This window comes from Pogoniulus pusillus, chromosome 43 (genome assembly GCF_015220805.1).
Source record: "Pogoniulus pusillus isolate bPogPus1 chromosome 43, bPogPus1.pri, whole genome shotgun sequence".
Classification (NCBI taxonomy): Eukaryota; Metazoa; Chordata; class Aves; order Piciformes; family Lybiidae; genus Pogoniulus; species Pogoniulus pusillus.
The window spans coordinates 1,426,666-1,441,178 of NC_087306.1; the positions used below are offsets into that span (position 1 = coordinate 1,426,666).

General features: G+C 63.5%; 2 protein-coding genes across 8 annotated transcripts in view; both read right to left on the reverse strand.

Moving 5' to 3' along the window:
• Positions 1-10: 10 nt before the first annotated feature.
• Positions 11-2,842, reverse strand: ACKR1 (atypical chemokine receptor 1 (Duffy blood group)). The gene is made up of 2 exons (XM_064175975.1): positions 1,666-2,842; positions 11-1,118 (listed from the first exon to the last, which is right to left on the reverse strand). Exons 1-2 carry the CDS (start codon positions 1,684-1,686, stop codon positions 195-197), a joined length of 945 nt encoding a protein of 314 aa, XP_064032045.1. The 5' UTR covers positions 1,687-2,842; the 3' UTR covers positions 11-194.
• A 245-nt stretch (positions 2,843-3,087) lies between these two features.
• The window catches only part of CADM3 (cell adhesion molecule 3), a 30,437-nt gene continuing 19,011 nt past the window's right edge, over positions 3,088-14,513 (reverse strand). The window contains exons 5-11 of one of the 7 annotated variants that reach the window (XM_064175962.1): positions 13,870-14,040; positions 12,788-12,878; positions 11,705-11,874; positions 9,766-9,888; positions 8,613-8,738; positions 8,066-8,131; positions 3,088-7,642 (exon numbers count right to left, since the gene is read on the reverse strand). In XM_064175962.1, the coding sequence (XP_064032032.1) occupies positions 7,524-7,642; positions 8,066-8,131; positions 8,613-8,738; positions 9,766-9,888; positions 11,705-11,874; positions 12,788-12,878; positions 13,870-14,040 (866 nt within the window). In that variant the 3' untranslated portion in view covers positions 3,088-7,523. The remainder of the gene's footprint in view (positions 7,643-8,065; positions 8,132-8,612; positions 8,739-9,765; positions 9,889-11,704; positions 11,875-12,787; positions 12,879-13,869; positions 14,041-14,513) is intronic. The other 6 variants (XM_064175964.1, XM_064175966.1, XM_064175965.1 and 3 more) reach the window with 6 other exon arrangements.

Below are 14,513 nucleotides of genomic sequence, written 5' to 3' on the forward strand. Positions count from 1 at the left end.
GCCCGAGGAGGTGGTTCCCTAGGGTGGTTTATTGCCGTGGAGGACCCGGGGGGGCATGAATCAGCTCCTGCCTGGTTGCTCTTTTCAACCACAACGAGTCGCTGATTCCGGGATTCTACAAGGGGCCCGCACTGCCCTCCCCTGGGTCCTGCGGGGCCAAACGTCAGCGCCGGGAGCCTCTCAGCGGCCGGAGCTCAGCCGCTGCCGCTGGCAGCTGCCCGCGGCTGGCAGAGCCGCAGGGCGAGCAGCGCGGCCGGCCCCAGGCAGCAGTGCAGCACCCCCAGCCCCTGGCTCAGCCCCAGCACGAAGTCGAAGTGCTGGAAGGTGCCGCAGGTAGGCTGCAGCAGCCGAGCCTGCAGCAGGAAATCCACGGCCAGCCCCACGCCGTAGGGCACCCAGAGCCCAAGGAAGAGCCAGCTCACGGCGATGCCAGGCTCCCAGCCTGCCTTCAGCTGTGGCACGGCCGCGGTCGCCACCACCAGCGCTGCTGGCAGCAGCAGGAAGAGGCAGAGGCAGAGGACGAGGTGCAGCAGGTACACCGGGGACAGGACGTCCACGCCCCGGTAGATGCAGATGGGCTCCGAGGCTGCCACCGTGCCGCTGCTGAGCGCCGCTGGCACTGCCAGCAGCAGTGCCCAGGCCCACACGGCCGCAGCCAGCCGCTGGCTCCGGGAGTCCCAGCGGGCCCAGGCGGTGCAGAAGGAGCTGGTGCCCACCAGCAGCCCCTGCGCGAACAGGCTCCAGTGCCAGAGCAGGTAGGTGAGCTTGCAGAGCACACTGCCCAGCCGCCACCCTTGCCCGATGCTCACCGCCACCAGCGGCAGCAGGGAGGCAAACAGTCCCGTCCCCACTGCCAGCTGGGCCACCAGCACTCGGCTGTGGGGCCAGCCCCAGGCGCGGGGCCGCTTGGCCAGTGCCAGCAGCAGCGCTCCAGTGCCCAGGGCAGCCGCGGCGCAGGTGACAGCCAGGAAGGCAGGAGCCAGGCGCTGGAAGTGGGCACAGTAGTGGTTGTGGCAGGGCACAGAGTCGTAGTCTGTGAAGGACTCATAGGTGTAGGAGAAGTTGAAGTCCACGTCCAACAGATCCAGCATGGTTTCGTTCTGCAGGGTGCTGGGGCTCTGCAGGTGAGACCAGTGGGCATCAAGCAGGTGCCCATGTCATCACTTGAGGCACTACCACCCCCACCACCCCCCCCCCCCATCCCCAGCATGGACCTGCTGCCCTGCCAGTGCCAGGGGATTCGGAGCCCTGGCACAGTCTGAGCCTGGCGATTTATCAGGCAGTGACACACGGCAGGGAGGAGGCCACCTGGGGGCTGCAGGACGGCCCCAGGCTGACACCGCAGCACAGGGAAGCACAAACTTCCTTACAGCCTCAAAGGAGGGCTGCAGAGCCGGGCAGGGGGGGATGCCAACCCCACAGCAGGTGGGTGCCAACGCTGCAGTAAGTGGGTGCAGACCCTGCAATGGGTGAGTGCAGACCTTGCAGTAGATGGGCACCGACCCCACCGAGCCATCTGCCACTGTCTGTTGGCAGCACCTACCATGAGCTGTGGCTCTGCTCAGCTCCGGGCATACACGTGGTGGTCACACACGTGGTGGCCGCAGCCCTCATGCCCAGGAGGAAGGGAAATCACTGGGCAGAAGGGGCAGAGGAAGCACTCACCACCGGGATGCAGTTGCCCATGATGTGTGTCCCAGGCTGGCACCCACTCCTCTGGCTCTGGTGGTCTCCGATGGGTGCTGTGTGTGGCAGAGTGCTGTGCCCAGTGGTGCAGGTTCAAGGGTGCCCACAGAAGAGTGCCCACTCTCCAAGAGCCGCGGTGCCTGTCAGAGCCTCTGCTCTCTCTGCCCCTCCCGCGGCGCAGGGGAGGGGCTGTGGTCGGCAGATAACAGCTCACCGCAGCCCCCCCGGGCCGGCAAGCCTCTGTGCCAGGGCCTGGAGGAAGCAGGCGGCCCCCGGGGCTGCCGGGAAAGGCGGCGAGAGGCTGGCACAAGCCGGGGGCTGCTCGGGAAGGAAGCAATCAGCTCTTGGCAGAGCACCTTGAGCTCATCACCAGCCTCATTTACCGGCACCAGGGATGTCCCGTGCGGCTGCACCGAGCTCAAGCGGGTGCAGCTCCAGGGGTGCCAGCCGTGCCCAGACTCGGCTGCGGGGCGGGATGGGGGCAGCAGGTGAGGGGACCCCCCGCGGCAGCACGGCCTGGGCACGGCTCCCGCAGGGCGAGGAAAGCTGCAGCCCTTCCTCAGGATGCCCTGGTGAGAGGCCATCAGGTCCTGCCAGCTCCCCCTGCGGCGTTGGGGCTGGGTCACAGCCTCCTTGGGCTGCAGCCTGCCAGCAGCTGGTGCCACTTGGTGGCTCTCATGCCTGGTGAGAGCGTTCCGAGAGGAGGAGTGGGACTGGGGAGGCCTCAAGGGATTAGGACTGATGATGTTGAGGCTGGAGGAGGCTGAGGGGAGGCCTCATTACAGCTTCTTGAGAGGAGGATGCAGTAAGGTGGGGGTTTGGCTCTGTCCCCAGTCTTGGGTGATGGAAGGAAAGGAAATGGCCTGGAATTAGTGCCAGGGGAGGGCCAGCTTGGCCACGAGGAATAATTTGTGTCCTGCCAGAGTGGTCAGGGCCTGGCCCAGGCTGCCCAGGGAGGTGGTGGAGTGCCCATGCCTGGAGGTGCTCCAGAGCCCTGTGGCCATGGTGGGGTGGGATTGATTGGACATAATCACCTCTGAGATCTCCACCCAGCACCTCTGGGGCTGATTCAGTTCCATAGGCTGGGAGGAGCTGAGACAATCTAGATCCCTGCAGTAGGGGGTGGGGGCTAGGTGGGGGCTGGGGACAGCGCCGTGGGCTCAGTGCCCTGGGCACTGTCCCCCCAACCCGAGGCTGAGCTCTGCCCCTTCCCCTGCCTGTCCCTCACCCTCGGGGGGTGGCAGTTGGTGCTGGAGGGGTGACAGTCGGCACGGGGGGAGTGGCAGCCGGGCCGAGGAGTGACAGTCGGGGGCCGAGGGGATGGCATCCCGGGTCGGGGGGTGGCAGGCAGGGCCGGGGGGCGGCGCAGGGGGGCGGCGCAGGGGGGGCAGGCCAGGGAGGTTTGTGTAATCCAGGTATATTTGCAGGATTCGTTTCCGAGATTAGCACAGGGATTATTAGAAAGGTTATAAAGTCACATCCACGGTCGCTGTCTCCCTTTTGTTTTCGTTATGTACAGACAAGAACACAGCACAACAACACAGCCCCTCCTCTGCCCTGCCCTGCCCCGCCCGAGCTCCCTGCGCCTATGGCTTTCTGTCTATTGAGCGTTCAGTGCCCGCCCGAGCCCGCTGCCTGCCAGCTCCCCCGCCCCAGCTGCCTGCTGCTTTGGATGCCCCGGACCCGGCGCTGAGCGGCACAGGGTGGATGGAGGTGAGGCTGGATGGAGGTCCCTGCCTGCGTGGCCAACGAGGACCTCCCCCCCACAACCTCTGCCCCCCGCGGCCACTCACGCCTAAAGGTGGGGGGTGGCTGTGTGCTGGGCTGTCCCCAGCCATGCAGTGCCAGCAGGGAAGGGCAGCAGCTCGGTGCCCTCTCAGCATGTCCCTCGCGTCGCCGCTGCAGCAGCACCACCTGCCCTGTCGCTTCTTCCCTCTGCGGTGCTGCTCATCTGCCAGCAGCCGCAGCGATGCCACCCTCCTGCCACCTCCTTGTGTGGTGTCACCCCCGGGCACCAAGGTGCAGCTTCTTGCTCCTCCACATGATCCACGTCACCTCTGGCAGGTGCCCAACGCCCTGCGGCAGCCCCGGGGCTCTGTCCCACGGTGCCACATGCACCTACAACGGGGGCCCAAGCAGGGGTCACTCCCTCGTGTCCCCCTCGTGGCGCAGCTGGTAGCTGACATCCATGGCATGCTCCTCTGCCTGCCTGTGCCACGGCATGGTCACCCCTCCAACACCTGCTACCCCCCAGCCTGCAACCAGGCTCCCCAAATCTTGCACCCATGGCACCACCAAAGCTGCAGAGTGGTTTCTGCATCCCCCTGCGTGCCCCACTGCTGCCCCCTCCCCACAGCGTGATGTGCCCCAACACCCCTCACCCCCTCCCTTGCCGCACCTGCTGGATTTGCCACTCCTCACACGTGGCACAGGGCTCCCATCGCCCCGTGCCCGTGGGGCTGTCGCTGCCTTGCCACCTTCTACAGCCCCTTGGCTCCTGCCCTGGCACAGCCTCATGCCCATGCCCTGACTGCTGCCAAGATCTGCAGAGCCTGTGTCCATTGCTCAGCCCCTGGCTGTAGGACACAGCACCCACCCGAGGTGGCACTTGGGCCAGCCTTTGCTTCAGGCAGGTCATGCCCCAGCACCCCGTGCCCAGTCCTTCCCTGTGCTACACCCTGCCAGGTCCTGTACTGCGTTGGCATCACAGAGAGACCAAACCCTGACTTCTCTCAGCAGGACAAAGCAGTGACCACCGGTGCCAGCCCTTGGAGCAGCAGCACTGGGGATAAACCAGCCAAGGCTGTGCCCATGCTGCCTCAGAGGGGCACAACGCTCCCTCTGCAGCCTCAGCTGCCAGGGGCCACTTAACCCCTTCCCTCCTTGGCCCCAGGCTGGGGCTTTACAAGGAGACTGAGCTGCAGTCACTAGCAGGTGCCTGCAGGATGGCTTCAGGAGCTGATGCATGGTGCCCAGGCATGGTGCCAGGCCTGGGCCTACGGGTGCTGGGTGCTTAGTGGCACCAGCATCTGCAGCCTTCTCTCTGCCAGCAATGGCTGCAGCCCTCCAAACCAGCCACAACATGAGATTTGAGGCCAACCTCCTCCTTCTTCTCCTCCTCCTCCAGTGATGGGCAGGGAGGAAGCACAGGGAGCAGTGCCAGGTTTATTCCTCACCTGCAAAGGCTCCACAGATGGCACTGGTGCCCTGCTGCCCACAGGCTCCTGACCCATGGAGAACCCACTCCTGCCTATGCACTCTCCAGGCCTGCCACCATACTCTGCCTCTTCTCTTGTGGTTGGCCCCAGCTAACTCCCAGCACCACCTGCTCTGCCACGGCTTCCCCACAGCCTCCTCCTTGTGCCATGTGCTTGCAGGATCTAGATGGCAGCGTCACCAACCTGCCCCATGGGCACCTGGTGCCCCACAGCAGAGGACATGAACTCTTCCTCCTCTATCTCCAAGGGCTTCTGCTCCTTCCCCTGGAGCTCTTCTCCTCCAGACAACCCAAAGGGGTGCCCCAGCCAATGGGTGGTTTCAGCAAACTCCTTGTGCCCACAGCAAGAGCTGCTGGGGTGGTGACAAAGCCTCATTCCGAGGTGAGAGGTGGAGTCTGGCAGCACAGATCCCTTGGCAGCCCCATCCTGTGGGTATGTGATTGGGGTGGGCCAACAGAACCCCTGGAAATGTTGGGAAAGCTTCTTGGTTTCACCTTGGAAGTGACAGTGCAGCAGGCAGGGCAAGCCCCCAGCCTCCTAGGAGACCCCTAAAGTGCTCAGACACTTGATCTGGGCATCTCAGGCACGTTGCTGACTGCAGCCCAGGGAAGGGGACCAGGCAGCCCCAAGCAAGCAGCAGACCTGGTGCAGCCCCTCCCTGCTGGAGAGCAGCAAGCCCAAGGCTCACGGCGCTCCGGGGCTGCCTGCGCTGGGGTCACCTCCTGTAGTGCCACCATCTCTGCCACCTCTGGCTGCAGCACCCTCAGGTCTAAAGCACCTTCCCAGAGGCTCGAGCCCAGAGCCAGTCAGGTGGAGGGATGTGGTGATGGATCCCCCCCTGCCTTGGCTCTGCCCTGTGCTGCCAGCACAGCTGCCCCCTGCACTGAACGTCTCAATAGATGACTTCAATCGATGTTCCCGACACAAGGATCTGTCACCTTGGGGCTTTGTCTCTGGACTCGCCCCCAAACCTCTGCCCTCCCCCCTCCCGCAGGGGTGGGACCGCGGAGCTGCAGCACTGGGCAGCTCCCAGGCTCTCTGGGGGGCCTCAGCGGTTCCCACCCTGGAAGCTCATCCCCCCCTTCACACATCTACGGCGGGAGGACAGCTCCCCCGCCCCGCACGGACACTGCTCCACGGCAACCACCAAGGACAAAATGAGGGCAGGGGCCTGAGCTCCCTCCCAGCTGCTTGCCAAGACCTCGGAGGCAGAGACGCTGCCTGCTGGCACCCCAGCCTCTGCCATGCTCCCTGTGCCAGCCAGGGCTGGGGCTGCCACGCAGCGGCCGAGACTGGAGGCAGCGATGGGAAGGCAGCTCTGGGCTGGCAGGGGGAGGCGTGGGGCCAGTGTTCAGGGACAGAGGTGGCCCCCCCGCCTCCCACAGCTGCCCTCGAGCTTGCACCAGGGCCTGGAGCTGATTTTATCCTTGGATGTCAAAGAAACCCAAAATTGAGAGAAACAAAGGAAAGAGCTACACCAACCCCAGCCAACATCCCAGCTCAGGGCCCAAAGCGAAGAGCAGCCACAAAACCGAAGCGGAGGTCCAAGGGAGGAGGGAGGTCGCTCGCTCACTGCAGGAGGTCGCTCGCTCACTGCAGGAGGTTGCTCACTGCAAGAGGTTGCTCACTGCAAGAGGTCGCTCACTCACTGCAAGAGGTCGCTCACTCACTGCAAGAGGTTGCTCACTGCAGGAGGTCGCTCACTCACTGCAAGAGGTTGCTCATTGCAAGAGGTTGCTCACTCACTGCAGAAAGTTGCTTGCTGCAAGAGGCAGGAGGTTGCTCGCTCACTACAAGAGGTTGCTCACTGCAGGAGGTTGCTCACTCACTGCAAGAGGTTGCTCACTGCAAGAGGTTGCTCACTGCAAGAGGTTGCTCACTCACTGCAGAAAGTTGCTTGCTGCAAGAGGCAGGAGGTTGCTCGCTCACTACAAGAGGTTGCTCACTGCAGGAGGTCGCTCACTCACTGCAAGAGGTTGCTCACTCACTGCAAGAGGCAGGAGGTCGCTCACTCACTGCAAGAGGTTGCTCACTCACTGCAAGAGGCAGGAGGTCGCTCACTCACTGCAAGAGGTTGCTCACTCACTGCAAGAGGCAGGAGGTCGCTCGCTCACTACAAGAGGTTGCTCACTGCAGGAGGTCGCTCACTCACTGCAAGAGGTCGCTCACTCACTGCAAGAGGTTGCTCACTGCAGGAGGTCGCTCACTCACTGCAAGAGGTCGCTCACTCACTGCAAGAGGTTGCTCACTGCAGGAGGTCGCTCACTCACTGCAGAAAGTTGCTCACTGCAAGAGGTTGCTCACTGCAGGAGGCAGGAGGTCGCTTGCTCGCTGCAAGAGGTCGCTCACTGCTCGTTCCGCTAGCGCCGGTGGCAGGGGTGAGGAGCAAGCAAGCGTGCGAGGCCGTGGCCGCGGCCGCGCTCTGTACAAGTCCAAGCAGCGTCGCCACCTTGTGGGGCTGGTTGCCCTCCGCTCTCCGTCCTGCCGTCCCTCATGTCCGTCCGTCCGCCTGTGCCGGGCGCCAGAGAAAATCCGTTGGGGTGTGTGGGGTTTGTGGTCTCGTTGCCGTTTCCATCGGGGTGCGGTGGCTCCGGTTCTGGCTCTCTCCCATGCTCCCCCCTAGATGAAATATTCCTTCTTGTCGTCGCCGCCGGCCTGGCCGCCCTCCGCGTTGATGATGGCAGTGTCGGCGTCGGGGGCGTCGTCAGAGCCCTTGGCCTCGTGGGTCAGGTAAGTACCTGGATGGGGAGAGGAGGAGGGGACGCAGCGTCACAGACAGGGTGGCCCCGCAGGCATCCCCACTCCCACGCAAGCAGGGGGGAGGTTGAGGCTGCCTGGAAAGCAGAGGTGAAAGTCCTCCGGGTCTGGCCTGCAAAGGAAAAGTCATCGGAGTCCCTGCCATGAGCTCTGCCTGGGGCCTCCCTGCTGGCAGGCAGCAGCTCTTGCCTGCGCTTCTGGGCAGGTCTCCCTGCACTCTCCCCATCTGCCTGCGCCCCTGTCCCCGTCGGGATGCTGGAGGCTTGTCCTGCACAGCTGCACCCGCAGGGAGGCTTCAGCTTGCAGCTGCCCTGGAGCCGGCTCGGCGCGGGGGCAGAGGCGGCAGCTCCGTGGGGCTGGCAGGGCAGGGATGGAGGCAGGGGTGGGGGTGGGGCTCTACTCACACATCACCTCTGCGGGGGGCTGCCGGTGTCTGGAGGTGATCGTCTGCCCGTGGCTTAGGCACAAACCTGCTGGGCGGATGAGAGGGCAGGGATGGGGAGATGGCAACGGCGGAGGGCAAGGAGGAAGACAAAGGTCTCAAGGGGCAGTGAAGAGGGCAGAGAGGGAGAAGGTGAGACCAGGCACAGGTGGAGATGGCATCGTGGGCAGTCCAGGGGCAGTGGGTGCCAAGTTGTGAAGGAGAGATGGAGAAATAGGGTAGGAGCTGCCTCCACATGGTCCTGCCCAGCTCCAAGGACTCACTGGGCCACCTCCACGCTAAGGCCAGCACTAGTGTGGGCATGGGCAGCAGTCCCTGAAACCCAGCAGGGCTGTGCTGGGCAATGCGGGCACGGGGCAGGTCTGCAGGGCACAGAGCTGCCTCCCTTCACCCCTTGGCTCCAGGGACCCTGCTCCTGAGCCCCTCTGAGCAGGAAGGGAGCCCTGCGCCGCCTGCTCCCACACGGCTCAGGGTGCCTGGCTGAGTGCCCTCCCCGTGCTGCCCCCTACCTTTGTGCCTGATCAGGTAGTGCCCCAGGACGATGAGGAGACTGAGCAGGAGGAAGACGATGACAGCCACCACCCCGCCGATCACCGCGTGGTAAGTGCTGGACGTGGAGGGCACTGGGCTGGCATCTGCCCAGGTGGCAAAGGGAGAGAAAACAGAGACAGGGAGAGGCTGCAGCTTCTTGCTCTGCAGCACAGGCTGCCTGCGGCTACAGCTGGGCACTTTGGAGGGCCCAATCCTGCTTGGCTTGGTGCCACCAACTGGATCCTGCTGCAGGGTTAAGAGCTGTTGAGGTGGGAGGAAGGAAAGGGAAGGCAGCAGGGGAAGCAAGGAGAGAGAAGCCAGAGCCAGTGGTACCAGTTCCTGTGGGGAGCTGAGCTGAGCCCCAACAGCTACCCTGGGAGCCCTGCCCGGGCGAGGAGGCAGCTGGGAAGAGCTGCAATGGGCAAAGCCACACCTTGTGCTCTGCTGCCTGTGATGTGCCCAGAGAACAGCAGTGCCAACGTGCCCCCTGCAGCCTGAGGTGCCTCTGCCTGCTTGTACAGCCAGGACTCCATCTCCTCATCCTTCCTGGGGGCATTTCTGCCCCAAAACAGGGGCTGAGCACGTGGCAGGGCTGTGCCGTGCCAGCAGGAAGGCAATACACAGATTGGCACGGCCACAACCGCTCCCCAGGAGGTGACAGCACCCCAGGGAAGGTGGCACCCCAAGGATCAGTCCCAAATCAGGCACATCCTGCAGCGCTGCCTGCGCCAGGATCCTCCTTGCTCCTCTTGCTGTGCCCTGGCAGCTCAGTGGGGTTTGGAGGAGGCATTGACACGAGGGGGTGGGAAAGACGACAGGACAGAGGGACAACATCTCACACGGACACAAGGAACAGGCTGCAGCAGCCACAACCTGCCAGGAAGAGGTGTGGAAGGACCTTCCTGCAGCCCAGGCTCTGCCACTTCGGCTCTCGGTCGCACAGCACCGCCCCGAAGCTCTGCGACGGTGGCTGCAGAGGCCACCCCTGCCCGCGGGCAGCCGCACAAGGCAGCCCCACTGGGCACCGCAGGTGCGGCAAGGATGTCCCTGGTCGAGGAGCATCTCCTGTGGAGCTTCTCCTGCCGTGCTGGGGTCCGTAAAGGCAGAGAAAAGGAGCTGAGGTTACGGTACCTTGGATGGGAGCTGGAGTGAAGGATGAAGCGGTGGCCATGGATGCATGAGAGGAGGGCTGGGAAGGGCCCGGCGGAGGGGCTGGAGTGGAGTGAACGTGTGGGGTGGGGAGCTGGGAAAGATCTGGGGAGGACAAAACACAGGCACACAAATCAACCCCGGGGAGGTGCCAGGGAGGCGCCCACGGAAGGGGACCCCAGCCCCTCCCCCAGCCTGATGGGAGCTGTTTTCCTTTCGGCTCCTTCCCTGAAGCATTTCCCAGCCACGGGTCCCACTCCTCTCCTCCTGCTGCTGTGCTCTGGGATGTGCTGCTGGGAGCAGCTCCCCCCAGCACCCTTCATGAGGGACCCCATTGAGACTCCCCTGCCTGGAAGCCCTGGCAGTGTGGTGGCTGGAGAGCATCACCCAGCGAGGGTGCCACCTAAGGTGCCACCTACACCCAGCCTCTGGGGCTGCTCCGTCCCTGCTCACCCTCACTGCCAAGCAAGGTGGTTGCTGGACAGGGAACCTACCCCAGAGATGGAGCCCAAGGCCAGAGTGGCTCCGAGGAAGAGATGTGGGAGCTGACAAGGAGAACCAAGCCCAGATGTGTTGCTCCTCTGCTGGGGCTATGACACCAGCTGCGTGAGGGACAGTGGCATTCTGGGTGCCATCTGCTCACGGATGGCATTGAGCACCCTGGCTGCTGCTGTGAGCCTGTGGGGGGGTGCTGAGCACCCTACGGGCTGCTGCGCTCCTGGATGGGACTAGAGGGCTCTGGGTGCTGCTGCCCACTCACAGCCATGCTCAGGAACCAGCTTCCCCTGCAGAGCCTGCATGGAGGGGGATGAGAGGGCACAAAAGGTGATGGATGACTGTGCAGGGCTGGGCACTTTGAGGCTCATCCTGGGCAGGCAGAAGAGGAGGACTGAGAGGAACAGGGTACCCAAGGTGCCACTGCTGCCATGTGTTCTGTCTACCCACAGCCACGATGCAGGGGCAGGATGCCAAGAGTGCCCAGAACAGGAAGAGAGGGAATGGAAATGGGAAAGGGAAGAGCTGGAGCATGTTGGAGTGCTGGAAGACAACAAGCCCAAGGCTGGCAGAGAGAAGAGAGATGGCAAAAGTCTGGGCAGAAGAGGAGGAAAATCTCACCCCTGATGCCAGCACCACAGGGAAGCAACACGGAAAAGCTGCTGAGCAGGGAGCCAGGGCAGCAGTGCTGGCAGCCCTGTGTGACACAGGTGGTGACACATGTCACAGTGACAGCAAACACGAGGGCATGGCACAGCCAGGTGGCAAGGGGATGGTGGTGGAGGTGTCCCATGCCAGGATTGGAGTGGCAGGCTCCAGGGACATGGCACATGAGGACAGGGTGAACCACTGGCCTCATCTCCAGGAGCCTGGCACAGGGCTGCCAGGGCACCTCATGGTTTGGAGAGATTGGCACCATCTGGAAATCCTCTGTGGCTCAGGGTGGGGACACACAGAGGCCTCTTGCCTGTGCCAGGCTAAGGAGCACAGGCAGCCTCTGCCCTCTGCCCCAGGGACCCCTGCAGAGCTCTGCTGGCAGCTTCCTTGTCGCAGCTTCTCCTGCTCCTCACCAGGAGCTCCAGGGGCTGAGCTCAGCCTGAGCCATGCCTATGTCCCCACCCTGACCCCCCCTCAAAGTGCTCTCTGCCCTTCTGGCCCCCAGGGCAGCAGCCCCACAGCGCACGGGCAAGGCTGGGGCTGCCAGATGTGCCTGGAGGAGCTGGGATGCAGCCAGCATGCCAAGCCCCTGCTGCATGCACCCAGCCACTCACCCCCACCCTGCCAGTACCACAGCCCCCACCCCATCCCCCCCAGCTCCCACCACAGCCCCCTTCAGGGGGAGATGCAAGATGCAGCTGGGAGAGAGGTGGCTGTGCCAAGCAGTGCCTGCTGGCAGGAGCTGGGTGCCACCAGGTGCCCTGCTTACCGCTGACGTCCAGATTGTACTTGGCCACCACACTGCCCATGGAGCTGGTGGCAGTGCAGACGTAGGTGCCACTGTCACTCTTGTTGAGGAAGGGGAAGAGGAGGACACTGTCGGAGCTGAGCTGCAGGGGTACGTCGCTGCCCTCCTTCTCCCACAGGAACTCCTGGGGGCTGTGGGATGGGCAAAGGTTGGGCACTGCTGTCTGCTCCCCTCAATGCCCTGGGGCAGAGCAAGTCCCACACCCCCCCCCCACGGCTGGGTAGTGGAGGGGACAAGGAGGGGACAAGGAAGGGACAAGGAAGGGACAAGGAGGGGACAAGGAGGGGACAAGGAAGGGACAAGGAAGGGACAAGGAGGGGAGGATTCGAGGAGAAGGGAAGAAAGAACATTTAGGGATGAGCCATGAGGAATTTACTGCTCCTGGGAGAGGACAGAGGCTTGACCTGTTCTCCACAGCCTGGCATTGGAGACCAGTTCAGGCTTGGGCTCCTCAGTGCCAGGACATTGAGGAGCTGGGACAGGGCCAGAGGAGGGTGACAAAGGTGGGGAAGGGTCTGGAGAAGGGCAGCTGAGGGAGCTGGGGGTGGTGAGGCTGGAGAAGAGGCTGCTGAAGGGAGACCTCATTGCTCTCTACAGCTCCTTGAGAGGAGGCTGCAGCCAGGTGGGGGTTGGACTCTTCCGCCAAGGAAAGAGATGGCACAAGAGGAATGGCCTCAGGTTGCCCAAGGGTATGTTCAGGTTGGCTACGAGGAACAATTTCTGCCCCTTAAGGGTTGTCCAGACCTGGCCCAGGCTGCTCAGGGCAGTGCTGGAGCACTCCATGCCTGGAGGAGGTTTCCAAGCTGTGGAGATGTGGTGCTGAGAGCCATGGTGTGGCGATGCCCTGGCAGTGCTGGGCTGAGGACTGCACTCATCTCCTCCAGCCCAAACGATCCCACGGTGCCAGGCTGTGCCCGGCCCCGAGCCCACGCAGTGCTCCCTGCCATGGTCCTGCTCCGGGGAGGGCTCAGGGGCGAGCTCGGGAGCCTGGCAGCGGGAGGCTGAGCTGGCAGGGGCCGTCGGGGCGGGCATGGGGAGGCTTACATGGGGTTGCCCTGCCCATCGCACTGCAGCTGCAGCTTCTCTCCCTCCCGCGGGTACTGCGGGTGTGGCTCGATCTTCGCCGTCGGCTTGTCTGAAACAGCAGAGGAAGAGCTGGGTGTGGGTGCCCCTGTGCCTGCCCCCACTGTGCAGGGGGGCACCCCAAACCCTGACCATACCCCTGGCTCTGCCTCGGCATGGGGAGGGTCGCTGGGGGCATTGGGGGGCAGCACTCTGCAGTGCTCAGGGCAGCTCCTGTGTCCCTCACATTTGGCACCAGCTGGGACGTGGGGGATAAGGGGAGTGGGGACAGCAGGATGGGGGAGAAGAGGACAGACAGGGCAGAGGAGGCAGGCAGGGCAAACCCAGGGTGTGCAGCAGCAGCTGTGCCACTGGGCAGTGGCCCTGCAGTGATAGGGCCACCAAGATGCTGTGAGGGCTGCAGCAGCTCTGCTCTGAGGCCAGGCTGAGAGAGTTGGGGCTGTGCAGGCTGGAGAGGAGAAGGCTTCCAGGAGCCCTTGGAGTGGCCTTGTAGGATCTGAAGGGGGCTCCAGGAGGGCTGGGGAGGGACTGTTGAGAAGGTCTGGGGATGAGAGGAGGAGGTTTGAAGTGGCAGAGTGGAGATTGAAAGTGGATGTGAGGAAGAAGTGAGGGTGGTGAGAGCCTGGCACAGGTTGCCCAGGGAGGTTGTGGAGCACAGAAGCACCCAATGTGATCTTTGATCACATTGGGTGCTTCTGTGCTCCACAACCTCCCTGGAGGTGTTCAGGACCAGACTGGATGAGGCCTTAACTGACCTGTTCTCGTGGGAGCTGTCCCTGCCTATGTCAGGGGGGGGTTGGCACTAGATAAGCTTCAATGTCCCTCCCATCCTAAACCACTCTCTGATTCCCTGTCCTGCCTGCAGCTCACATTCACACTCTGGAGGAACACAAAAGCCTCCTGGAGTTCCCTTTCCACCCAAAACGAGCTGGAATGAAACGACCTCAGTTGTGGCAGTGCTGAGGTCTCTCCTTCCCCTCTCCGGTTCTGTGCCCTCCCTCCCTGCCCCGTGTGTGCCCTGTCGTGCCTGCTGTGCCACGTACAGTGGACCTGCAGCTTCTGGGTGGTCGACCTCTCAGCGTTCTGCAGGGACTCGTGGTCCACAGTGCAGGTCACCTCTGCCTCGTTGTCCTCCTTGGTGACACGGAACTCCACGCGGCTGCTGACGGTGAAGGTCTTCCCGTTGGGGTCCTCCTCCACCTGAGTGCCCTCAGCTGTGGGGACAGGAGCCCATGAGAGCTGCTGGAGACAGGAGCCCAGCAGAGGCTGCTGAGCAGGGTAGTGGCAGTGCCAGTGCAGCTCCCAGGTGTGCTGTGGAAGCCACCACTCAGCCGTCTGGCACCGCTGGATTTGGAGACAATGCCCAGGATCAGGCACTGCAGAGCTGCCCTGCCGCATGCCCAGACGGTGAGGGGAGGCACTGGCACCGCTGCCACGGCACAGGAGCTCTGCTGCTGGCCCCACTGTGCCCCAGGCTTTGGCATGGGTCACGATGCCAGAGGTGTCTGCTGGCAGCTTGGTCTGCTGCAGGAGAATCCCCCCCCAGAGTGGGGCCAACCCTGGTGACTTCATCACCAAAAGCCAAAGCTCTGGCGAGGGCAGAGGGCAGGGCACAGCTCAGGTCACCCAAGTGGTTTGCAGACCCTTGGGGAGGTTCTTCTGACCTCACAAGCACCACCTGCAGTGG